General features: G+C 46.8%; 2 protein-coding genes across 2 annotated transcripts in view; one reads left to right on the plus strand and one right to left on the minus strand.

Moving 5' to 3' along the window:
* The window catches only part of pola1 (polymerase (DNA directed), alpha 1), a gene marked incomplete at its 3' end in the record, with an annotated part of 44,192 nt that extends 22,801 nt beyond the window's left edge, over window positions 1-21,391 (minus strand). Inside the window, exons 1-26 of the mRNA XM_084475226.1 lie at window positions 21,235-21,391; window positions 20,407-20,537; window positions 19,781-19,877; window positions 19,449-19,523; window positions 18,977-19,092; window positions 18,510-18,572; window positions 18,140-18,241; window positions 17,364-17,466; window positions 16,956-17,100; window positions 16,577-16,749; window positions 15,746-15,858; window positions 14,853-14,966; window positions 14,689-14,763; window positions 14,258-14,396; window positions 13,844-13,998; window positions 12,600-12,684; window positions 12,200-12,261; window positions 11,582-11,671; window positions 11,141-11,257; window positions 10,868-11,043; window positions 10,110-10,239; window positions 9,429-9,548; window positions 8,830-8,920; window positions 8,612-8,736; window positions 8,263-8,412; window positions 7,550-7,672 (exon numbers count right to left, since the gene is read on the minus strand). Coding sequence (XP_084331352.1) covers window positions 7,550-7,672; window positions 8,263-8,412; window positions 8,612-8,736; window positions 8,830-8,920; window positions 9,429-9,548; window positions 10,110-10,239; window positions 10,868-11,043; window positions 11,141-11,257; window positions 11,582-11,671; window positions 12,200-12,261; window positions 12,600-12,684; window positions 13,844-13,998; window positions 14,258-14,396; window positions 14,689-14,763; window positions 14,853-14,966; window positions 15,746-15,858; window positions 16,577-16,749; window positions 16,956-17,100; window positions 17,364-17,466; window positions 18,140-18,241; window positions 18,510-18,572; window positions 18,977-19,092; window positions 19,449-19,523; window positions 19,781-19,877; window positions 20,407-20,537; window positions 21,235-21,283 — 2,919 coding nt within the window. The 5' untranslated portion in view covers window positions 21,284-21,391. The remainder of the gene's footprint in view (window positions 1-7,549; window positions 7,673-8,262; window positions 8,413-8,611; window positions 8,737-8,829; window positions 8,921-9,428; window positions 9,549-10,109; window positions 10,240-10,867; window positions 11,044-11,140; window positions 11,258-11,581; window positions 11,672-12,199; window positions 12,262-12,599; window positions 12,685-13,843; window positions 13,999-14,257; window positions 14,397-14,688; window positions 14,764-14,852; window positions 14,967-15,745; window positions 15,859-16,576; window positions 16,750-16,955; window positions 17,101-17,363; window positions 17,467-18,139; window positions 18,242-18,509; window positions 18,573-18,976; window positions 19,093-19,448; window positions 19,524-19,780; window positions 19,878-20,406; window positions 20,538-21,234) is intronic.
* Window positions 21,392-23,720: 2,329 nt separating this feature from the next.
* The window catches only part of LOC311355252 (choline-phosphate cytidylyltransferase B-like), a gene marked incomplete at both ends in the record, with an annotated part of 7,310 nt that continues 4,613 nt past the window's right edge, over window positions 23,721-26,417 (plus strand). Inside the window, 2 exons of the mRNA XM_084474991.1 lie at window positions 23,721-23,759; window positions 26,364-26,417. The exon at window positions 26,364-26,417 is cut by the window's right edge and continues 46 nt beyond it. Of these exons, the coding sequence (XP_084331117.1) occupies window positions 23,721-23,759; window positions 26,364-26,417 (93 nt within the window). The remainder of the gene's footprint in view (window positions 23,760-26,363) is intronic.

The raw sequence follows: 26,417 nt of genomic DNA on the forward strand, positions 1-26,417 counted from the left end.
GTGTCATGCTAATTGATGACCGGTTCTGTTCTGTCTTCCCCCCCCCCCCCCCAGCTGTTGCTGTGCTCCACATTGAACGTCTCGGTGGTGATTTACACGTCTTGTTGTCATGGCCCTCTCTCTCTCCCCCCTCTCCCCCTCTATGTACTTTGATCCAGTTTTTACTGCCTTCTTCCAAAAGCGTTAATGATTGACGACGACGGGAACAAGTGCACGGGCAGCTCAGCGCCACCGACTTGGAGACACACCGATGGCACAACATGGCGGCATTATGCCCCCGGACAGCTGCCCCGGCATTCCTTATTCTGCCCACATCCACCCGTTCCATGTAACCCGGCCGACCAACCGATCACAGTCCAGCACACACAATTACCCCCACGCCGTTGGCATGTACAAACTGCCTTGTAGAGAGAGCCAGGGGTTCTGGCGGCGATTGTTTTGAAATGTGTTCCACCGAGAAGGCAGTTTGGAGATGACAGTTGAGCGCTTGAAATAGCACATGCGAAAGGGTGCACGGGCGTGCGCACGCACACGCACACACAGCGACAGCTTAAGACCTTTGTGTCCCACAGGCGTGAACACATGCTCACATGCTGATGAAAATACATAAAAACACAAATTAGAAACACTATTCCACTGAACCGTTTAATATCCACAACAAGTCTCTCTTCTGGAATGCGTATCTTATTCACTAATCCCAAAGTGTGACGCACACACACACACACACACACACACACACACACACACACACACACACACACACACACACACACACACACACCTGTCAGGGCGAATGCCATAGCGGTGTTCTCATATCTGCTCTGCGGCAGCTCAATCGGTTCCAAAGCCGCGTCTGATTTAATACAACCGGCTGAGCTCACACACGCTGGGTTCCTTCGAAAATAACTTCACCGCGACAGCCAAGGCCCCGCCGCCTAATCAACGACAATCACAGTACTTAACTGGCTGCTATACCGCGTTTACCGGGTAAAATAATAAAAAAAAGAGGGGCCTGGTAGAAGCGCTCTGCGGTGCAAATGAGCGCGATTAGTGGAGTGGACGTGCCGCACACGAGATTCATTAAGAGGAGACGTCGGGTGGAGGAGGAGGAGGTGGCGGAGGTGGAGTGAGGGGCGCTGTACCGTTTAGCCTGATGAAATCACCACTGCCACGGTGATCAATTAGCGCCATCAGCTTTATCTCTGGTGCGCTGGGCCAATTGAAACGTTCCGGAGCGATATCGTCAAACACGATATAGTGGCCTTGCGGAGGGGGCCGGGGGGATTATTACTACTCGGTGACGTTGAATTAGAGAGATTAGAAAATGATGAGATGAGTGCCGGCACCATCAGTTCAAGTGCGTGCGACGCACCACTTGGCGACGCGTTAGTCGTCATCCCCGATGAAGAGGTGCGGTACCATAACATCACACAGCACTGAAACCAGTATCGGCTGTTTGACCATAATTGTATGATAACTAAAGAATCGAAGCGCGGAATGAACCGCGAAACGACCCAGGTTTAGACGGACGGTGTACGTGGCTGTAATTGCCGCTACTGAAGGTTTAGAAGAAACAACCTCGACGTATACAAAAGGGGTCACTGTTTCCCAAATGAGTCTGACGGATTACAGCAGCCTTGTCTGGAGGCACGTGGTGGCAGGCGACAGCGACCCCCCCCCCCCCCCCACCCCCCACACCCTCGCCGCGCTGTGAGGCCGTGTCTGTCACTTCGTCCAGTCGATTGGAAGTCTGGAGTATTAATTGTGATGCCCCATTATCACCACATAAGAGACTTACTCAGTCAGCAGCGGGTCGTGAGTCAGGAGCATCGCTTAGCGCCGGCCGATCCCCTTTATTAACCGATCCTCACGCGGCCTCATTAGCGTGCGTTACTCAACACGCCGGCTTACATCGGAAAGACTTGTCTGGCGGGGGGGGGGGGGGGGGGGGGGGGAGGGCGCTCTGGACAGACTGCGGGCCGGGCGCGGCTGAAATAGCGGCGAGGGCGCGGCTCATGTGACTATTTGTTAGGTCCTATCAGGAGGGGAGAGCGCTCTGTAAGAGGAATAGGGCTCCCTGGAAGTATACGCATCACTGCACCAACACCCCCCCCCCCCCCCCCCCCCCCCCCATGGAGAGCTGGCTTAGGTGTTCTTCCATCTAATTCGGGGAAATATATAAATGAGTTGTGATCCTCGAACAGCAGCGATACGGACTTAAGTGAAATAAATAGGACCAGCAATGTTAACTTGGATGCCACGGCACACACACACACACACACACACACACACACACACACACACACACACACACACACACACACACACACACACACACACACACACACACACACACACACACACACACACACACACCACGTTAACTCATGTTGGGATCCGGGGATTCATTTAACAGGGCTTTATTTAAGACAACAGGAGGGAAATACAAGCCGAGTACAGGACAGAGGTACAACAATATTTACATTGGCTTCTATGCAGTCACACACACACACACACTGAGCACATGACCCAAGCCGACCTTTGACTCCCTATACTCTGCTGTCAACTGCCATCCCCCCCATAGTCTCCCCACTCCAGCGCCATACCATCCGTCAATCTGCGCGGCATCCCATAATGTCAGCTACAAGCTCCTGTCACACTGTTTTTAAATACAAGGACAGGGACTCAATTACAAGAAATAGCTCCCAAGGGTTCACTGCCCCCTCCACACACACACACACACACACACACACACACACACACACACACACACACACACACACACACACACACACACACACACACACACACACACACACACCTGCTAAGGGCCATCAGAATTGCTTGCAAAGGAAGGTCAAAGGTCAAACCTATCTTCATGCCCCAACAATCAGCAGCTACCAATGACCAGCGCTGTTAACATCACTCGATTAGCCGAGCAAACACGCCGATGAACGACTTCTAAAGACAATAAGGGCCATCGGGCAGTCGCCATTTTAACAGAGAGCTCCTCCGCATTTCACAAAGAGACAATAAAATGAAAATAAGCGGACATGAAAGACGAAGAGGACAAATATCTCTTAAACACAACAAATATATCTTTAAGGCTAAAACGACCAACTAAAAAGAAAGAAAATAATAGAAAACCAGTTTAGATATTCTGTTGTCCCGGCTGTGTTTAAATATCCCATATCATTAGGTTTAGGTTCAATATTTCTTTCAATATTTGTGCGAACCACAGTTGCTTCGATTTGGCAGACGGAGGGTCCCTTTAGCTCAGTACCCCAACGCAAGTTGAGAACAAACGTCTACAATAGAACATTCCAGCGCGATCTGCGCAGCGTTTAACGCAACGTCTTCTCCGGCGCCAACTGTTCCCTGGCCAACATACAAAAAATAAATAAATAAAACCGCTTAGGGCTGATCTGCAGGCCGGGCCGTGTAATTCTACCCCTTCACCTTCCTCCTAATACCCCAAACATACCAGGCCCGGGCAGGGGCCACAACAAATGGTCCCACCCGACAAAGGGCAGAGTTCGGGCTCCAGCTCACACCCCCGTGTGCGCACAAACGCTCTGGCGTGGGCAAACATGAAATGACACACTCCGTGCCAAACAGGCACACATCAACACCTATGGGCTAAGAAAGTCTTGACTGACACACACACACACACACACCTAACTTGGGGCTTTCCCTTCTTCGCTTGGCAAATGTGATCAGAAGAGCCATGATCCAAGGGCCTGTCATCTCCTTCTGAGCCTTTCCCCCTCCCCCTCAACTTAACCCCTCCCTGGGTAAAGCAATCACTGTGGCCCCAGGCCTGACCCTTTCTCCAGAAGGAGGTGTCAGGCCTCAACTTTAGACAAGATTGAGAGAAAGATGAGAGCTTAGCCAATCAATACACACACACACACACACACACACACACACACACACACACACACACACACACACACACACACACACACACACACACACACACACACACACACACACACACACACACACACACACACACACACACACACACAGTGCTGAGGCACGGGGGAACAGGGCGGGGGGGGGGGTGGCAAGGACTTAAATGGCTCGCAGATTATGCGTCTGTGTACATAAAAATAAAGCCCTCTTAAATCATGATATGAAAGTAGAGTGCAAATGTGATGATTAAAACCTGGCCGGGGCAGGAGGGTGCAAATGGCAGCGTCCACAAATACACACCGAACAGCCAGCTGGACTTCTGCAGCAGTGAGCGGTCAAACTACCGGGAACTACTGGGCTTATGGTCATTGCTTGTTTCACAAACTCCTGCATCAAACAAAACCGGAAACTAAGAACATGTAACGATGTGAAGATGCTGAAGCACCAGAGAGACGGAACCAGAGAGAGAGAGAGAACCAGAGACGGAACCAGTGAGACGGAACCAGAGACGGAACCTGAGACAGAACCAGAGACGGAACCAGAGACGGAACCAGAGAGACGGAACCAGAGACGGAACCAGAGAGACGGAACCAGAGACGGAACCAGAGAGACAGAACTAGAGAGACAGAACTAGAGAGACAGAACCAGAGACAGTATGAGGGAGAGGACGAGAGACGGAGTGCGAGTTAGAATGAGGGAGTCCGCAGGAGGGAGAGACAGAATGGGAGTCACGAGTGAGGACACATAACGAGGGAGAGAAAGAGAGACCGAACTGGGGAGAGACAAAAATAGGGAGAGAGTGACGGCGCAGACGAAGGAGGAGCGATGGCAGGGAGCATGAGCCCCGACGGGCCGGCGGCACTTCTCTTTAATCAAAGAGGTATTGGGTTATGACCCCCGTCGTTGCTGGGGGAAGCGCATTTATTTCAGGTTTATCGTCGTACCATGAGCGCTGGGGCGGTACTGCGTCTTAACAGCTCCACTGCAAACGGTCCGCGCCAGTTGGGGATATTTTGGTACTCGTAATACCTTCCGTGATGTTAAAGAAGCAGGGGCATCGGATGAATGTAAAATGCAAAACACCTACTGCTGTCGATATCGTTGGGAGCGCGTCGGCGGCGAACGCACGGCCGAAAGCGAACCGGCCGAGCACATTTTGTGATTCAAGGTTCCAGATTCAAGATGGTTTATTGTCATACAAACGAGAACATTCACAGAAGCAGTCGCTGGCCATGAAATGCTCGAGTCTCGGGCTCCTTACAACAGTATAAAAAAAAGAAAAGTATTTAGGTCTCAGCTCTCTTCCTTGTGTTTCTCTTATGAACAAATATAAGTAAATAAATAAACTACAATACTGGACATGATCCAGACATGAACATGACGTCAACCGCTCGGCGATAAATCGTTTCCTCGTCGTTCCCCAGCTGCCGCCGGCGAGTGCCGGGACTGTGTCGGAGCGTCGCTCGCACCGCACCCGGAGCGCCGGCTAAAGATAGAGGGGCTCGGGATCACGGACACTAAGTCAACAAAACACAGAGCAGCAGCAGCAGCAGCAGAAGCAGCGGCGCTGGTCCCGACGACGACGACGGCGACGACGGGGAGCACCCCCCCCGACCTTTAGGGTTGTTTGTTGTTCTCTCTCGCCCTCCGTACATACAGGGCGTTTTACGAACAGGAGGAATACAATGAGGTGCTGCAGCTCATCGCCAGGATAATGAAACCAAATAAAATGTGGTTGGATCATAACCTGTCTCTGTCTCTGGTTCTGTCTCTCTGGTCTCTGGTTCTGTCTCTCTGGTCTCTGGTTCTGTCTCTCTGGTTCTGTCTCTCTGGACTCTGGTTCTGTCTCTCTGATTCTGTCTCTCTGGACTCTGGTTCTGTCTCTCTGGACTCTGGTTCTGTCTCTCTGGTTCTGTCTCTCTGGACTCTGGTTCTGTCTCTCTGGTTCTGTCTCTCTGGACTCTGGTTCTGTCTCTCTGATTCTGTCTCTCTGGACTCTGGTTCTGTCTCTCTGGACTCTGGTTCTGTCTCTCTGGTTCTGTCTCTCTGGACTCTGGTTCTGTCTCTCTGGTTCTGTATCTCTGGTCTCTGGTTCTGTTTCGACTCAGAGGAGAGTTTTCAACAAGCTAGTGGTTCTGGAGTTGGATTGTACATGCGTCATACTTCGCCCCCCAGGAACTCTCGTTCTGTAGGTCTCCTATTCTGTTGAAGGTTCAGACTGGGATTTAAGAGCGTTAGCAGTCAGTACAAATGTCAGGGCTGAGACTGATTTCCGAGGTGGACGTATGCGTGCGGTGTGCGTGCAGCGTGCCTGCGGTGCACGGGCGTGTGTGTACGTGCATAGGGCCTTGACATGTCAAATAATCGTCACATCCGTGGCTGTCAACAAGGACGCAAACAGACACAACTCTAAAGACTCTAGAGAGATAGGATGATAGAAATTAGGACAAAAACGAACACTAAATCTGTAGCAGCAGTCCACCACACACACCTTCCATAATGTAGCCCTGTCAAGTGTGCAGCCCATGTGACCCCAGGGTACAAATAGCCTCACTGTGTGTGTGTGTGTGTGTGTGTGTGTGTGTGTGTGTGTGTGTGTGTGTGTGTGTGTGTGTGTGTGTGTGTGTGTGTGTGGATCATAATGAAGGGATCCCCAAAGGAGCAGCCCAACACCACTGTGATGTGTGTGTGTGTGTGTCTGTCTGTCATTAAATTAAAACATGAGCACAGCTAGGAGTCTTGTGTGTGTGTGTGTGTGTGTGTGTTGTGTAGTTACCCAGACAATACCACACGGCCTGGAAATAGCATCCTGTGTGTATGTGTGTGTAAGCATTCTAAGCTTCCGCTGAAAGATGCATCCTAATTAAAAGGTTCTCATTTCATCTGCTCGTGCAGTTTCCAGTGTGTGGCATTTAAAAAGGTTGTTGCGCCGCAAATATCTCTGAAGAAAAAAAATAATGACAAGCCAGAAGCAGATTTGATCAATTACATGACTAATATTTTGACAGAAGTGGGGCAAGAAGCAATGCTGAATGCAAAAAAGGCCCTCAAGAAACACAAAGAAATGGGGAGGAAGAAAAAAATATCCAAGAGGGAGGGCAGAGTGGGATGAAGGAAAAAGAGGAAAAAACACTGAGAGGAACCAAACCAAAAGAGACTGCAGGAGTGGGATAAACAATCCAACAATGACCTCATGTGGAGGGGAGCGGTAATGCAGCTCAGGAGCCTAAAGTGGTATTTACAGTGTCGCTGTGATGTGACCATTAATTAGGCAAAACAGAGCCACAGAACCCATTCCACTCTCTGGCTGTGTGTGAGCATGTGTATGCGCATGCATAACATGTGTACATGTATAACGTGTGTGTGCGCGTGCATGTATAACATGTGTGTGCGCGTGCATGTATAACGCGTGTGTTTAACGTGTGTGTGCGTGCACGCATGTATAACGGTACGTGTATGTGCGTGTGTGTGTGTTCGCATGTAGAACGGTACGTGTACGTGCGTGTGCGCATGTATAACGGTGTGTGCGTGTGCATGTATAATGATGTATGCGTGGGTGTGTGTAGAGTTAGCTTGCAGGGTTATGTGTTCTGATTAAAACCCTGTTTCTGTGACGGTGGCGGTGCCTCACCTCTCGGCCCTTGTGCGTGACCAGGGCGGCCAGCGGCTTGGCGTAGAAGCGGCTGTAGCTGAAGCCCAGGCAGCCGTACATGCTGTTGGCCGTCAGCTTCAGGGCCTTCTGCCGGATGTCGTACTGAGGAGACGGAGTGGGAAGGAGGTGTCAACATGGCCGCCACACTCCTGTAGCACGTTGCACTAACCAGTCAGGTTAAAGGCTTCAACATGTCTGCTACATAATGTAGCATGCTGCATTAACCAGTCAGGATAAAGGCTTCAACATGTCGGCTACATCATGTAGCATGCTGCATTAACCAGTCAGGATAGAGGCTTCAACATGTCGGCTACATAATGTAGCATGCTGCATTAACCAGTCAGGATAGAGGCTCCAACATGTCGGCTACATCATGTAGCATGCTGCATTAACCAGTCAGGATAGAGGCTCCAACATGTCGGCTACATCATGTAGCATGCTGCATTAACCAGTCAGGATAGAGGCTTCAACATGTCGGCTACATCATGTAGCATGCTGCATTAACCAGTCAGGATAGAGGCTTCAACATGGCCAGAAATGCAAACATGAGATGAAACGATGCAAAGGCATGACGCTCTGTGTGTGTGTGTGTGTATGTATGTGCATGTGCATGTGTGTGTGTGTGTGTGTGTGTGTGTGTGTGTGTGTGTGTGTGTGTGTGTGTGTGTGTGTGTGTGTGTGTGTGTGTGTACCTGCATGTAGAGGTCTGGGTTGAGGTCCTGCTGCTTCATCAGCTGTTTGACCTGCTTGCGGCGCTCCACTAGTTTGCGGATCTCCTTGGGCAGAATTCCCATTTCCAGATCGGAATCGGGAACCTCTGGGATCTCTTCGGACTCGTCATCCTGTTGTCATGGAAAATTTTTTGATGAAAACTAAAATTGATTTAATTATTTTGAATAATTTTTATCTTGTCTATCTAATGAAGATGGAGGTGCATTGACACACACACACACACACACACACACACACACACACACACACACACACACACACACACACACACACACACACACACACACACACACACACACACACACACACCTCCCCCTTCTTGCGCTGGACGTGCGCCTCTCTCTGCACGGTGGTGAAGCAGATGTTGAACTCCTGGATGATGGACGGGTACAGGCTGTTGAAATCCAGCAGCAGCACAAACTTATCATAGAAACCTGCGCATAGAAAATAAAAACAATCACGTGAACGGAAAATCAACACAAAATCAACAACCCATAAGCCAGCAAAATCCAGGGAATAGACCGTACCGATTTTAGGGTCCAGCACAAGACCTCCAGCATACGTGGGCTTCTTCCTCCTCTTGCCCTTCCCAGCGTCCACATCCTCCTCTCCCTCGATCTGTCAGAGACCACGCAGGGGAAGCACAGACACAGTGAGCGTCCAGGCACTCGGACCAGAGACCACACATCCGACGGCTCCCGTGAGTGAGTAGTAGGGCTGAACGATTTGGGGAAATAATCTAATTGCGATTATTTTGACCAATATTGCGATTTTATATGAGATTTATATTTTATTTTTTATTAAGTTCCTTATGTTCTGTATGATTCATCAAAAAAAAAAAGAAATAAATCATTCTTTAGTATGACCGACACAACATTGGAAGCAGTCAACATATAAACTGCTCTTTCCTTTAGGCCAGGCCGATGTGTTGAGATGAATTGATATTACAACCTCTTTATTTAACTATTGAATTGTAAAAGAAAAATAAATATGAATCTTACTGACCTCCAGTCAGTAACGGTAAAAAAAAAAAATGAAAAACATATTTGCATATCGCATTCTATTACATTGCAATTTCGATGTGAATTAGATGAATCGTTCAGCCCTAGGGAGTGGAAGGACGTACGGTCTCTTGTTGGGCCTTCTTGAAGGAGGGTTTGTCCGGCACGATGTAGTCCTTCTCGTGGAAGGCGTGCAGCAGCAGGAACTCGTTCCTCTCGGCCCGCCCGCCCATCAGGGTGCGAGACTGTGGAGAGCAGGGAGGCGCAGACCGTTACATCCTGAAGATCACCGACCAATCACAGGTGGAGCAGAGATTCGTTAAAGGTGACCACCAGGCGTGAGTGTGATTAGCCGCTACGAGCCGTTTTGAAAATCTGCCTCTTCTGACATCACAAGTGGGCGTGTCCACCTAGATGTGTGACGGATAGATGAGCAGCGTTTGCTACGGTCCACCGGGTAGGCTGGTGGACTGATCTATCCAGCGCACGTCTAGGTGGACACGCCCACTTGTGATGTCATAACAGACAGATATACCAAACGGCTTGTAAGGGCTAATCACACCACACCTGGTGGCACGACATGGGACCTTTAAACTCAGAAACATTGGGAACAAAGTACCATTCAGAGTGTGTGTGTGTGTGTGTGTGTGTGTGTGTGTGTGTGTGTGTGTGTGTGTGTGTGTGTGTGTGTGTGTGTGTGTGTGTGTGTGTGTGTGTGTGTGTGTGTGTGTGTGTGTGTGTGTGTGTGTAAACGTGAGTGAGTGAGCGTTGATCTGAGTGAAGGCTAGGGTACTCGTATCCGTTACCATGACGTTTCCGGCAATGTTGGTGATCTGCAGGGCCAGGGGCAGCACGTTGAGCTCACACATGAGCTGGACGATCAGCTTGGCGTCCATCCAGGTGAGCTCCAGCAGGTAGAGCAGGTGCGGAGAGTCGCTGACGGCGGAAACACAACGACCAAACGTCATTGGTGTTCAACCCAATTCCAAAAGTGTGCATTTGTGACATGCGCACACACACACACTGCAGTGAAATGTTGGCCTGGAAATCCAGACCCACAGCTAGAAAGCTGTAGGGTCTGGCAACGAGTGATGAAAACGGCCCAACTCGAGGGGCGGCACCAAGCATGCATTTGAAAATATCACTGCATGCAATTGGATAACACTACGACCAATCAGAAGAATACAAGGGGTGAAGTATCCAGACCAGTGGAGCTAACCAATGGATAAGACTCTTGCCGTATCTGATCGGTAAAACAGCAACGCTTTTGGCCTGCCTATATCCGATACACCGATGTGATTGGTTAGTGTTCTTTGCCAGGGGAATTGGGGAGTGAGTTTATTGCTCGTTCCCAGAATGACTCGCTGAGCTAATTCAAATTGTGCTCTCGCGAGAACACTGGATTTCCAGGGTAGTGAAATGTGAGCATGGCTGACCCTTCAGACTAAGCAACATATACTTTTTATATACATACATACATACATACATATAAAATCTATGTATGTAAAACACACACACACACACACAGATAGAGTGATAGAGTGATAGAGTGAAAGGCCTGTACCTGTAGAGGTTCCTGATGTCCTCCTGGGAGACAGTGGCCCTCTCCGTCTTCAGCACCTGGACCGCCAGCTCTGTCAGGTGGTAGCTCTTGCAGCGAATCAGCTCCTTGGCCGAGATCTCCACGTCGCACACCAGGCGGCCACAGGTGGCGCTCTTCTCTGCAAATGAACCACGACCCTGTCGAATCCGAACACACAGAGTTACACCATGCATACTATTCCCCCGTCTGTATTCAAGGTTATTATTCAGAGTCGTCTGGGCATGCTCTCCTCACCCCTAATTTGGGCATATTCGCCCTCCTGAGTCGTCCGATTTTGGACCAGTGGGGGACTTTGCAATAGTTGATCCTTTGCAGCAGCACCTCCAGGTCAAAGCCAAAGATGTCATGGCCCTGCAGGATACAAACAACAACACATATGAGCTACACATGAACAACAGATTACAGAGTACACAGTCAATTTTACAGAACAAATCTTGGCCGGTTTTTTTTCTTGTTCATCTTGGCACAAAGAAATAAAACTAAAAAAACTAACTAAACAGAGTACACAACACATTGTGTGTAGTGTATAGAAGGGGTTCCATAACAGACAACACATTGTGTGTACTGTATATCCAGAACAGACAACGCAGAGGCTGATGCGTCTGAACAGCTCCCCAGGGTCAGTGATCTGGTTTGGGGTTGGTATTTGGGGGGGGGGCAGGGCTGAGCACTCACCACCAGCACGTCTGGGTCAATCTTGTGCATCTTAGCCAGGAAGAAACCCAGCAGGGTGCGCTCCGTCGCGGCTATCTCCACCTTTCCATTCTACCAAGAGAAGAAACTCCATCACTGACTGCAGACCCAACCACACGCCCATTACTAGTCACAAGCTCAGCCTCAGTGCGGCAGAAAACATCTCTGCAATTCCAACCAAATGTTTTCGTATTCAATTATTATTGTTGGTGCCGTTTTAAATAGCGGCTGTCATCTAAACGTTAATTTGCCCGTTGTACTTTGGTAGACTTGCATGAAGTCTACAGAAGGCAAGCGTTTCCCTATCCTTGACAAAGTGGCTCATCTTGCACTACAATCAATCGTGGCTCGAACCACTACCATCACTTTACATTTCTGTTACTTATTTCTGTTATATTTTACTTTTATATTATACTGTTATATCTATTTACTTTATATTGTATTGTTGCTGCTATGCGTGTGTTGAGGTACCAAGCATAAGAATTTAACTCTTGTGTACTTGTACAATAGGAATGTAATAAAAGTAATTCTGATTTGATTCTCCTTCTTTATCCGCCACATTGAGACGTGAGCTCCATGCTCGGCCACAGGACCACCCACCTTCTTCCTCACCGCCTCCTTGAAGTCGTAGGGGAAGATGCAGTCCACGGGCTTGCTCACCACTGGAAGACAGGGAACAGAGGCCGTCACTCAGCAGAACAGGTGGCTTTTTGTTCAAATACACCTTGTTAAGTAAAATACACCTTGTTCCCCATTCCAAAATAGGCACCTCTCTTAACGAAAAGAAAAAGACATCTTTGCCTGGGCGACACAAGAGAACATTACACTTTTAAACTAGAGGAACTTACAGTCCCAGGCTGTCAAAGCTGTGTGTGTGTGTGTGTGTGTGTGTGTGTGTGTGTGTGTGTGTGTGTGTGTGTGTGTGTGTGTGTGTGTGTGTGTGTGTGTGTGTGTGTGTGTGTGTGTGTGTCCCTTGGTCCACAGGTGTTGGTTGACTCACCGCAGAAGTGGGTCTGATAGGGTGGCTGTGGGGGGGCTTTATCCATATGAAAGCGATGGTGGACCAGCGCAGCCAAGGACACAATCTGAATAAAGAGTGTCCTACTGTCAGGCCCACTTATCCAACGTCTGACAGAAGCCAATGTGACGAAAAACATAACAAACCTTACCAGACAATAGAAGTGTTTTTTATTACGACTTCTGGACATTGTCTTAAAAAAAGTTGTCTTTTGAAATGTGCATTTGCATCAACTACAACAATTGATGATATCAATTGATATAATTGATGATATAATTGAGAGAGAGAGAGAGAGAGAGAGAGCGAGAGAGCGAGAGAACTACAGAGATGATAATGGCCACTGGGCAGGCTTCACGTGTTGAGGATGGGGTGAGTAATCTATTTTTTTCTATAAATGACAAATATATATATTTATTCTACTTTGTTTAAGAATGCTTGATTCTGATTGGCTGAGAGGAGGGCATTAACCCGGCAGGTTGCCCGCTGACTTGTCGGTTGTACTTGCTGCTGACTGAGCGCAGCGTCATCAAATAGTAGATCAATACGCCGCTTGCATTTTTTTTTCTATCACAGAAATTTCAAACATGAGGTCCATTGTAAAAATAAACCTTGTTTAAAAAAGTTTCTAAAATGTGTCGGAAATCTATTGGCGAGATACAATGTAGCAACTACGTTATTAAACTAGTGATCAGACGCAGCCTTGTGTGGTTGCTATATAAACTAATTAGCTACAGCTGAGCTAACGTTATTCACCGTAGTTCTAAAGGGGACTACTTTTTGCGGGAGAAGAACTCAAACAGAGTATACTTTTAATAAGCATGCAATACGAATAAGAAAAAGCATAATTATTCAAGTATTTGAATTGTTTGATTATGTTGGCAAGCAAGATGTGGAAGGTTACCTCGACTTCGTCTCGGGCGGTAAGCCATCCACGAGCCGGGCATGTCAAACTGTTTATTGCCCTGCCTCGCGGTGATTATCCCTTACTTGATATTTTACTTTTCCTGATAGGAGGGGGCGTTACTATGAACTACGGGACCTCAGAGAAGGGTAAGTTGTGGTGCTACCGTAAACACCAGATTAAAATCACTGCACTTGATAAAAAGAAAAAGAATCCACTTTTTTTTTTTTATATAATCGATTTTCATTTTGAAAAATCGTCCTAAACCATCAATTCGAATTACGATAAAAAAATTGATGAATGGCCCGGCTCTAGGTGGGCGTACCTCGTTGTGGTGCGTCTTGGGGTTCTGCACCGTCTTCAGGCTGATGGCCATGACGGTGAGCGGCGGGGGGGGCAGGTCCTTGACCACCGTCACCAGATCGCTCCTCAGCGCCAACGCCTCCACCTTACACCAGCTGACCGGCTGGCTGTTGAGCTCTGCAGAGGGAGGAGGAGAGGGGGAGAGGGAGAAGGGAGAAAGAGGAGAGAGAAGGAGAGAGGGAGGAGTGAGAGAAAGGGGGGGAGAGAGAAGGAGGAGGAGGAGGAGGGAAGGAAAAGAGGGAGGAAAGTGGGAGGGATAAGGAGAGTGAGAGGGAGAGTGAGAAGGAGGAGAATGAGAACATGTCTAACTGATCTCAGTGCTCTCCTCCAGGTCCCAGTCCTGACCCACTGCCCCTGAACCTCCACCCCTTCTTACGTGGCGTCTTGATGTCCAGCCAGCACGGCCCCTTGATCTTCCTGCTCAGCAGGAAGTGCTCCAGGCTGGTCGTGTTGATTCCAAACACGTGGGAAAATGTCGCCCCCTTCAGGTCACCTGGCAGCATTGGATACTCGGCCTGTGGTATTTAAAACGGGCTAAAATCAAGTTTTGGACAAAGCCTTGTGACTGAATGCCTGCTGGGTGGACCGCTAAGTGGGAGTTTGGCTATAGATTCTATACAGACCATTTTGCACTATTTAGAAATTAGAATTTATTGATTGTAAATATTACTTATCTTATTTTTTTATTTACCAATATTATTTTATACTTATTGCACCACGGGTCAGAGATGAACGTAATTTCAGTTCTTCTATTGTCTTGGACATTTGTTGAAACTGACAATAAAGCTGACTTTGGCTCGTACTCACGGAATATCTGACTTCCAGGTACTCGCACTGAGTGGGAATGTCAGGGACTTCAAACGCGTAGCTCTTCTCCACTTTCTGCAACACATGAACACCCGTGTTCAAACAGAATTCCCAACGATTCCGCAGTGGAAGTGACATGGAAGACGTAGGAGGGTCGGACAAACCTTGGACTTGAACTTCATGATCTTGAACCTCTCCGAGAGCTCATTGAACTCCTGGTAGACGTCCATCAGGCCCACTGGCGTGTCGGACACCACCCCGGTCTTAGTGTTCACTCTCTGTCAACACACACATTATAACATTTAATAATAAATGTAGATAAGGACATAAATGTTACAGATACAAAACATTGCTCAGGCATGATCCAGCAATGTGGGTCTGATGACAGTTCAAACAGCACAACACCTTCTCCTCCAAATGTGGAGACTTCCAATAACACACACACACACACTTCTGTCAAGGTTTGCTACAGATCTTTTAAATTAATATAAAAATGATTATTTTTGTTTGTATTTGTGTGACTTATACAACAAACCAAATTGATATATTTTGTGCCAGGGGTGTAAACCAGCATCCGACAGCATTCATGAAGTTTCAATGGTTTTGATACCTTCATTTGTTTCATTACCAAAAAAATAAACCGAAATATCGTCTCTGTTGACTTGAAACATTTGTCAAATTATATTAGATATTATTAGCGTGCAGCCTTTGACAAAGAGACTGATTTGAATTCCAGGTCGGGCTTGTGCTTCATCTGCTGGTGTATCCCAGTTAAAAGAGACAACAACACGCAAACAAGCTCCCGCCCTCGCATTGTTTGTACTGTTAGCAGTGGGCGATTTATTCAGACGACGGCTGACGGCCAAATTGCTACTTCCCCCTAGAATCTAAATTAGAAAAGGGGAATGGATCTGATGAGTCCTGCTAGGATCCCATCGCCCCCGCTGCTCACTCGCATTGTGACACTAAACAGATGAATGGGTGAATAATAATACAGTGAGCCCTCCCGTAATGTGACAGTAGGGGGGCATTGGGGGGGGGCGGGGGGTAAACTCACATGTTCGCGTGGGAGGAAGTACATGGTCCTCTCGATGTTCTTGACGGACACGCAGCAGCTGACGTGGGCCTTGGCAGAGTCGATCCACACTTTCCCAAAGAGGTACACCACACCTAGGGCAGAAACATGTTGAGTGGGTGGGAGGCTTCAACTGTTAACGGTTTTGGATATAGCAGACGTGGATGTGTACTAGTGATCAACCGATATATCGGTTGATTGATTTACAGACAGACAGTTCAATAAATGTTCCTTTTTTAAATTGAGACATAACATTTGTTATCATTGTGTCATTTTTATGATGTAAATTGAGGAAGCAAAAGCAGTATCTGCTCTAAATATCGGCTCAAGAAAATCGGCAGCCCGTATCGGTCATCGGCTAAGGCTGAAAATCGGTATCGGCCCTAAAAGATCCATATCGGTCGAACCTTAGTGTGTACGCTAGAGCCTTGCACTGATAAAAATAGGAGAGCAATCTATTTTACCGTGATGCTCGCACATAAATCCAAAATGGACGTTTATACACCTTGTGTCAAAGCGTCAGGCGGTCAACCTCGATTGGAAAGAAGTGTTGCAAATATAAAAGGAAAAACAAGGCCTGCAGCATATTGTGATTCTAGCCTTATGATTTGGTTTTCATACTGCATATAATGTCTCACAGCCAGTCCCAACAGAGGGAGGCGGCCCCAGGTATATTTTATAGTGGATCTGTTTTTTCTCTGCTCTAGCTCACATACTTAGTACATTCAACAACAACAACAACAAAAAAAAACGTCTTTACATGCTGCACAAAACCTATCAATTCTTTAATGAGGAGGATCATTCGTGTCTTACCTGGCTGGTTGTACTGGTCTTCAAACGCATCCAGCCAATAGAAGCGGAACACCAGCTCTCCCTCCGGGCCGGTGACCAATGGGAGCTGGCTGGAGTCCACCTGGACCTCTGCCGGGCCCTCGTTGGCCCCGCCCTCCTCCTCCTGTCCCCACGAGATGCCTGCGCGGCCAGACCTGGAGAACCCAGAGAGAGAACCATTCTTTACACGCTCAGTGGTACATTCTCAACTACTCCACTCCTTAGATCAGTGGTTCTCAACCTTTTTGAGTCGCGACCCCCAATTTAACATGCACTGCTGTCCGTGACCCCCCCCCCCATACATGTATTACACCCATACATATAAGACATGCAAAATCAGCCTTTGAGATGTGAGACTCACAGCAGAACTGGATCCTGGGGCTCCGGCTTCACCGTCTCTAGGGTGGCTTCCACCTTGGGCTGGACTTCCTCCTCGTCGCCGGGGGACGGAGCCTCCACCTCCATCGGCTCGTCGAAGTCCATCCCATCGAACTCCGAGTCGTGAACTGGAACGTTAAATACGGTGAGCATGAGCGATGCGCAGAGGGAAGAGAAAGACCTCGAATGAAACTGGACCTCAATGTCGTAGTACGTTGTATGTTGTTGTACTCGTTTATTTAGTCTGACCAAATCTGTGATGCTGCTTCTGTGTGATGTGAGAACCCCAGGAAGACCAGCTGACTACAGACTGATTGGGGGTTATGTGATGAACAAGTGATGGAGGGAATGGGAATGTGCATGTGTTCTTCCAGATCATCTCTTCCGGTACCTTCCACCTGGATCTCCTCTTCCTTGACCGCGGGCTGGTTGATGGTCCTGGGGGTCAGGACGGCATGAGGCTTGCTCTTTGGGGGTACTGCCGAGGGGGACTCCTGGTAACAAACATGGGGACACAATATTTACCATTTAGTGGAGTTTCCTTTAATTATTAACTCAATCCACAACTGGTCAATAGTTTATTGACCTCAAAGCATATAAAGCGTTGACACAACAGTATTTTTCAGAATATTGCATTTCCTAAATGTATTGACTACATTACATCACATGAATACACTTTAAGTTATCGAGGAAGCCATGACCAAATGAAGAGCAGCATATCACAGAGCTCAACATTAAGGATTGCCCAATGGCCCGGGGCAACTAAGTGACAAAGTTGCCTCTAAACGCGTCTTTGCATTGACTTTGTATGGAGACGCGCTGCCCCTCCTTTTTTGGTGTGAACGCAGTATTAGATGAAGAAGAAGAAGAAGAAGATGGCTGCGTACGAGCTAAAGCGTTTTGAAGCGTCCTGGAAGAAGGAGTCCTCTTGGGTAATAGTCAAGGATGTGGATGAAACATCGACAATGTTCTGCGAGGTTTGCGTTGAGTTCGAGTCAAAGGCAGATAAAAAGCGGATTGTTTTTCAAAGAAACGTAATCCTTTAGAAAGCAGATGCTTGAGCGCCACAAACAAGAGCGAGCAGCATCTGGCAGCCTGGTTGAGCCCTGATATTGTCTCATGGCGTTTAGTCGGGTTTAGTAAGGGCATGGCAGACGGGATCAGTACCTTTGGAGGTTGAGGTTTAATGGAGAACGGGTTCATGGGCGTTCCTAGAGACTTCTTCTTCTTCAGTCTGACGACCGGCGGAAGGGTCATCAGAGATGGTTTCTAATGAATACAAATATACACAAACCGTAAAGCAGAGTAAAAAAACGACTAAGAACACATTGTGTCTAGGTAGTTGCATATGTTAATTTGGGGAACGGTACCATTTAAAAATCATACATATGAAAACATTTCACTTAGATAAGCAAGCGTATACAAACAGTGGATGAGTCTTCAAAACAGTTTTCTTTTATAACTAAATTAGAGACATCGTAGTGAAGGTCCAACTGGTGGAAAGATCGTCCAATGTCCTCCAGGGTGACGAACCCACCTCCGAGTGAAGGTCCTGCAGAAGGTCTCCCAGGAGGTCGTCTTTAGACAGGTCCACGTCTTTCTGCAAAACACCAAATCAAACATTTGGACAACATGTTAATAAAAAATATACATTCATTTGAAAAAATAAACATTAAAATTGATTTTTTTTTCCTCCCCTGGCATGATTTACAGACAGACCGACAGTTCAATAAATGTTCCTTTTTTTAAATTGAGACTTGAAACATTTGTTATCATCGTTGTGTCATTTTTATGATGTAAATTGAGGGAGCAAAAGCAGTATCGGCTCCACGTTGCTGCCAACAAGATGGCAGCAACATCGGCTCAAAAAAAAAAATTGGCATCGGTGTATCGGTTAATGACTAAGGCTGATGAAAAAAAATCTGAAAAAAATCAGTATCAGCATGGGCCCTAAAAAAATCCATATGGGTCGATCCCTAATACCCGCAGGCATACGTCACACACCTCGGCAGGTTTCTTGACGTTGCTGTTCATGAAGAGGCTCTTGATGCTGTTGGGTTTGGCCACGGCTGTCTTCTTCAAGTTGTTCTTGGAGTCTGCTCCTTTAGCGCTCGCCTTCCCTGTACCAACACACAACATACAGACGACGCACACTTCTGATTTACATGCAGGTCAGAGAGGAAACACCCCGGTGTCCACAGGCATGATCTCTGTCACGATCATACTGCATTCTATTTATGGACTGTCTGATTCCTCAGAACTCTATGCACTTTGATAATGGACTTAGGATGATCATCTGAATTCTGTGTCTTATGTATTTGTTTATTTAAGCACTGCTATAAGGAAAATCACTTTTTAACGATTGCACTACTGCTTAGATGTTAAACTGCATTTCGTTGTACTGGTTGTCCTTACTTGTGCAATGCCAATAAAGCTGAATGTAATCTTATCAACACGTATGACCAGCTTTGTTTACCGCGCTTTTCTACCACGTCGTCGTCCAGGTCATCGTCGAATATTTCTCTTCCATCCTCCACGTAGCCGGTACCATCTGTAGAAACAGAAGAAGAACCAAACTCCACAATTACTTTATTGGTATCTTTGCCTATAAAATAAAATACAAATATATTGAAACAGCTTTTAAAAATAAAAGATTCAGTAAGGAAACCATAGAAAAAGACGTATGTTTAAAACGAACAAAAAAAAAAAAAAAAACGTTCGCCTGGAAAGTTTACGAACTTTGACCGCAGCTCAGGTGAAGGTTATTGATAGCATGAGGCAGAGGAACGTCTTTCAGGGAACGTTTACCGTTGTCGATGATCCAGTCGTCATCCTGCCTCTTGCGCACCATCTTGGAGTACTGCTCCTCGTCCACCTCATCATACACACTGGCAACCTCCTCCACCTGCACCACCCATGATGCGTTAGTCACAGACTCCTTCATAACCACTACAGTGTGTGTGTGTGGGTGCATTTTGAAAGATTATTATGCGAGATGGAGGGGCAAATGCAACTTAATCCAGGAATGTCATTATCGTTCCTTTAGCCATTTTTATCAATGTCAATATTTATTTTATTTCTGCTTTATTTCTGCTGGCTGAGATATAAAGCTTTGTATATTATGTGTGCAGATTTACATTTGCAGGAGTGTCAACTACCCTGCAACAATGAATGTAAATAAACATTTACATTCAGGGCATTTAGCAGACGCTTTAAACCAAAGCGACTTACAATAACTACATTTGTCTGAAGAAAGAGAAACAACAATATATCGCCGTTGGTACAGTGAGGATTTTCATAATAAACACACACTGTTAAAAAGTCCCCATGTCATAAATGATTGCATGCCGGATGAACACCTTGTTTACATTGTCACTGTGATACTCCAATGGACAAAAGGAATAACATGTCATCAACACGTCCACTTGAATCACCTCATACTTGAGCTTCTCGCCCTTTTTGGCTTTCCGGAGCTGCTCGAGCGCCGACGCCCGTCCCGTCTTGGCCTTCTTCTCTCGTCTCGAGCGAGACACCGCCAGACCACCCGTGTCACCTGTGGCATCACCTGGGGACAGATCACAAGATGATGCCACTTCACGTGATTGATTGATTCTTTTAATGACACACACACAGCCAGTGCTGGTGGAATTTGTTTTCAGTACAGCTCCTTGGTACAGGTTCCAACATTACATTAAACATATAAAATAGATATACATACAGACAGACACATTACATAATACATAAGGGCCGTGCTTAATCCTCAGCGTTCAGAGTTCAGAATGTTAATTGCAGAGGGAATAAAATTGTTTTTGAAGCGGGTTGTTTTGGCAATTGTCCTGTAACGCCTCCCAGAGGACAGCAGCTGGAAGGCAAACTCACTGGAACTCACCGGGAGCTTAGTGGAAGCAAAGTGTTCAGGGTGAGTGGGATCAGAGATGGGAGTGGAGTGATTCAGGGGATGGTAGGGTGCGACAGCAGCAGGTGTAGCTACCACACTTTCTCTTCATGTACATGTAATGCACCAAACGTCCACGTCCAATATAATGTACTATCCACCAAGTAAATGGCCCTGAACTACATTTTTGTAACAATTTGTAAGCTCAAATTCACAAGCTAAACAACGATAACTTTGTCAGGAAAGTCAGGAAAACAGACATCTCGCGTGTGTGTTGTGTGCGTTGTGTGCATTAATGAGTGCGTAGCAGCAGCTGCAGTAACGTTACGTTATCTCTTAGCCTCGTAGCTGTCTCTGAACAACTCACCGTCATCCACATTATCAGCGTCCTTATCCGGGTTCAATACAGGCGCCATTATCTCCACTTGAAGTAAGTATTTATATATAAATATATGTAAATATTAATCACTTTATAAAACCGTGGGCCCTCGATGTGTCAAGTCAACACAACAGAGCAATCCGCGCCAAATCTTCTTCCCGGGGAAAGTCATATGCAGGAAATGACGTAGATTGTGTTCAGCCAATGACAGCATCGGGACTCCGAATGCACCCCCTCGTGTGTCCTCGGGGTGGCAGTGTTGTGTACATGTCATATATGTTGTTGTGGCACCACACTGTACGGACAATGCATTGATGATCACCAGAACCTGCCTTAAAACTGTAAAAAAAATGTTTTTATCAGAACGACTTTAAACAAATATCAGGCTGTACCATGTGTTAAGGCGTATGCCTATAAGCAAACATATGAGTTAGAGCAGGGGTTTTCAAACTTTGTGTGTGTGCACCACTATTTGTAATCAAGAATTTTGGCGGACCACCTCATAATACACATAATAAAATATGTCTACACACATTCCTACCTGAATTACCCGCACCTCTTAATAGGCCTACTACAGCACTAAAAATAACTGGTCATAGCATCAGTAAAACAGGCTTGTTAAAAAAAGTTAAATGAAAACTGAATGTTAAAATTAATGTTAAAAAAATAACTAGGCTATTATTTTCTATTTTATTTTGCTTTTCCACGGACCACCTGCAGTACCGTCACGGGCCACTGGTGGTCCACGGACCACACTTTGGGCATGACTGAGTTAGAGCACTGCAAGATATTGATAACTGTTCCCAGGCCATCAGGGAGGCAAGAATACTTCTTCTTTCGACGAATGCGTAATGTTGTCTCAGGTGAGTATTCAATTCATCCTCTTCTTTCAGGACTGTGTTCGGAGTACCGTGGCGGGAGTTTTGAATGCACACAAAAGATGCGTGTCAGCCTGCAGGACAGACGCGCCACCGAGGCGTGGCGTCGCGGTGCGTCCAACGTGAGAACAACAAACCACAAAGAGTGTTTTGTTTTTCGTTAATCTCAGAGACATTCTTTTTATTTTGTTCTCTTATCGGATTAACAGTGATGTCAACAAATTAAAATGTTCGTCCTCAAATATTGACGGCAGAATTTTTTTTTTTTGCGCGAATTTATTCTCAAATCGCTTAAAGAAACAGGACCACCAGGGATGGTTCACATTGGCTACTGTAGGCATGGTCCATCCTGTTCTATTGACCCATTGTTGTCTCTGCTCATTACGGGTCCGCTGCTCGACCTCTAACTAAACCAGACGCGTGGAACAGGCGGGGATGCACTGGTGGCCCGCAGCCCTCAATCAATAGGCCTACGCAAAGAAATTACATTTTCTTTATTATTATTATTATTATGATAATGCTAAACATTCAGGAAGAAAGGCCAAAACTAGTTGATAAGTGTATTGGTTCGTAATAACTGGCGGGTCATCCTTTAAAACTTGCTGCATATTATTGTTTGTTATCGTGGCTATACATCATGGTGAGACGCACCAGAACTCACTCCGCTTGTTCAGCTGCGGATCCGCGTCACTATAGAAGGGGATCGCTCAAGGTAAGCGAACTAACCAGTCTCTAAAGTTATTCCTTTTTTGTATTTTCAAAGCATATTTTAAACCTAAATGTCACACTGAGTGCTTATTTAAAATGAAAATATTCACAATGTAGCCGACCAGTTATTCGGAGCTGAATTCAAAGCTTTTTTGCACGCCAGATCCACAAGCACCCTCCAAACATAAAGCAACTTGACCGACGTCGTTTAATTAACATAAACAACGACAGTTAATTAAAGGTACAGTAATACATCGTAAACAACTATACATATATTGGAAATCGAGATGGAGGGGAAGTCCAAAGCGATGCCATGTAGTTATCTAGGTTAGTTTAGGACTATTTTAAACATCCGATAAGCTATCGATAAATTGCATCAATGATGACTCGAAATGGATACACAGCGCAAGGCCACTAATGATGCCCAGTGGTACCAAGCACTGTCTCTCTTTGATGGTGCTATGGAACGAACCAATCCCAACCGTTTATGCAAATGAGCGACTCCGGCGCGGTCGTCTGATTGGTGTGCGCAACGCTCTCTCTCCGGAGCGCTCTCCTCTTTCCCCGTCGCCATGGAAAGAGTTCTGAGGCCCGCTTGTCTGCTGCTGCCTGGGCTCCGCGAGCAAGGGATCTCTCCGCTGGAAAAAAAAAATTAAACACGGGAGGAGGAGGAGGAGGAGGAGGGGTGAAAGAGGAATCACAGGGGAGGCACAGGGGACAGTGGGCGGGGAATAGCGGGAGCAGAAAGAATCAGAGAGCGCGAGAGAGAGAGAGAGAGCGAAGGGAGGAAGGAAGGCGAGAGGAGAAGGAGAAAGGCATCCTCGTCCACACTGATGCTGAGTCACTTGAAGGGTTCCCAGTGCCGTGCCCCGAGAGTGTTTGGGAATAATGGAGGAGTTGGAACACACCTGCCCCCATCCTCGGACGGTAGGGCATTGTGTGTGTGTGTGTGTGTGTGTGTGTGTGTGTGTGTGTGTGTGTGTGTGTGTGTGTGTGTGTGTGTGTGTGTGTGTGTGTGTCTGTGATGGGTGGGTGTGTGTGTGTGCTAGTCAATGTTTGTGTGCATGCCCATCACATAATGTGTGTCTGTGTGGGAAGAGAGCAGAGGAGGAAATGGAGACAAAGAGAATGGAGGATTCTCTGCCATCACCGTGTCCCTTTAAGGTGCTCCACGCTGAGTGGACAGTGTGTGTGTGTGTGTGTGTGTGTGTGTGTGTGTGTGTGTGTGTGTGTGTGTGTGTGTGTGTGTGTGTGTGTGTCAGGGGGTATAGATAACGCTAGCACTATAGCAGAAGGGGTCCCGGTGGCTTTACATCGCTGATCAGGGAAAAGCCCTTGAGGCAAACATCCGATGGCACAGCATTGTCCATGTTGTACATCCTTCACATGTCTATGCAGTAGTCGCTCATATCATCCATTATTTGCACCCCTTTGACTCTCTGTTCTCCCTCCTAGCCGTGCCTCTCTCTCTCTCTGTCTCTCTCTTCTATTCCTGTCTGATCTGTTTGCCCTCCCTATGCCTGGGTGCCGCCATTGCCATCTCTGCATCTGTTGTGGATCCAGATCTGCTTGCCTGGTTGCTACAGCTACTGGGGCTAATCCCTCTTAGGCTAGATGCTGGATCTATGTGCCAGATCTGGCACGTAGATTTTTACCCAGCATGCTCGCTGTGGTCATCCTGATAGGCTGCTGCATGCTCCATGTAAGCCCGACTAAGCAGCACTGCCGCTGCTGTGCCATCTGCTCTTTGTTTTCGGTCCCTCAGCAAACCCCCCCCCCCCCCCACCCACCACGACAACCCAACCCCTACTCACCCTCTACCCTTCTAACTTTTCACCTTGCCCCGTGGAATCATGGGTAATGAATGATGCCACACCGATGCAATGTCCCTGCCCCATCTCACGCAGAGGGTTTCGGCCACAGGGTGATGGAAGTATCTTACCAGTAATGAAACGGACCATCGCTGTGACGGATGAGGCTCAATTGGACCATAAAACATTTAAATGTTTCATTTGACTGCAGGTACAGAGGAGCAATGGTAAAACGATGCAGTGACAATCACCATCTGTCTGTTGTTTGTTTATTAAATGGACGTGGTGTAATATGGTGTGGGACCATTTGTGAAATGCCCTCCAACATTAAAGCTTAGCATGGCTCTATTTCTTTGACCTAGTGATTGACTAGTGTTTGTTCACCTTGTCCACTAGTTACAGGCTGGTCCTGTGTTCTCAACGTGGTTATAGTAAGATTGGATCAACATGTTTGAATGCGCCCCGAATAAGCATATGAATGAGTGTGTACAAACACTTTGTTACACCTTTATGTTACCTTCTCAATTTGCAACTGGCATTTCCTGTCTGCCCCTTTTTTTTTTTACCCACTTTGTTTTTGTTTCCATTTGTCTGTCCATCAGTCCGTCTCATAGTCTGTCTGTGAGTTGAGCTCCCTTTCCCCAGTCTGGGGGTCACCAAATAGAGAGACATCATACCACAGAATGCATGTAAATGGTCCTCATTCATATAGAGTCAACCACTCTACCTCCTGAGCTAATGCCACTGAAATCAGCGCTGTGTGCTTATGTTGTTTACCACATGGTGGAAGCCGTTCCCTGTTTCTTTGTTTAATGTCAAAAGCAGCTCTGCCTCTCCACAGTTTCTTGCACACACACGCACACATACACACGCACACAATACTCCCACAACAACACACATACACACGTGTACACGGGGATCAATAACCTAGAGTGCAGCTTCATCTGTCTCGCAATCGATAGTCTGGATACGGATTTGGCATCGGCTCGGCTCAATAAGGCAAATGGATGTAACTGTAACTGGACCTGAGGAGCTGGGGAAGAGGTGCATGCTGGGTACTTGACAAACGACCAAACATACAGTATAATACTGTGGCTGATGTTATATCACATCTCTTACCCTTGGACATCCACTGCCACTCATTCTGTTCATTCCTCACTCGCTAGAAACATTTATTTATCCATTATATATATATTTAGTATATGCTACACGTGAACCTCCTAAGATTTGAGCGCAATTTGATTGGTTCGCTATCTCGGGGATATTGGGCAATATCCCATGATTGAGATCTCAAACTCGGGATATTGTTGTCACGCTAATAAAAACGAATAAACTGCTAAAAAAAAACAATAAATCGGGCAAAAAGTGTTACCTTGTTTATTTTTGGAGTGTTCACGTGTAGTATATACTTAAACAATTATTCACCTCCGGCTCCGTGAATAGTGGGGAATAGCCCCATAGCTATTCCCCACTATTCATGGCGCCTTCGGCGAATAATTGTTCAATATCTTTAGAATTTCACGCTTGGCTCCTGTCTTCATGCTGTAAAGGTCAGATGTATATTTAACAAACACCGATTTCCTCCAAGGCTTCATTTTCAATGCCAGTTTATATTTCAATGGAGGTACGATGACAAACGATGTATTATATGTACACTAGTAGCTTGAACATGAACGTCCTTCCTCTGTTGTCGTCTCTTGTGTCTCCTGTCCTCCTCTAGACTCTGACAGAGCCCGCCATATTTGCCAAGGAGACCAGCTGTGACTGCAGGGCC

The sequence above is a fragment of the Micromesistius poutassou genome (genome assembly GCF_964030765.1).
Source record: "Micromesistius poutassou genome assembly, chromosome: 11".
In the NCBI taxonomy this organism is placed as follows: domain Eukaryota; kingdom Metazoa; phylum Chordata; class Actinopteri; order Gadiformes; family Gadidae; genus Micromesistius; species Micromesistius poutassou.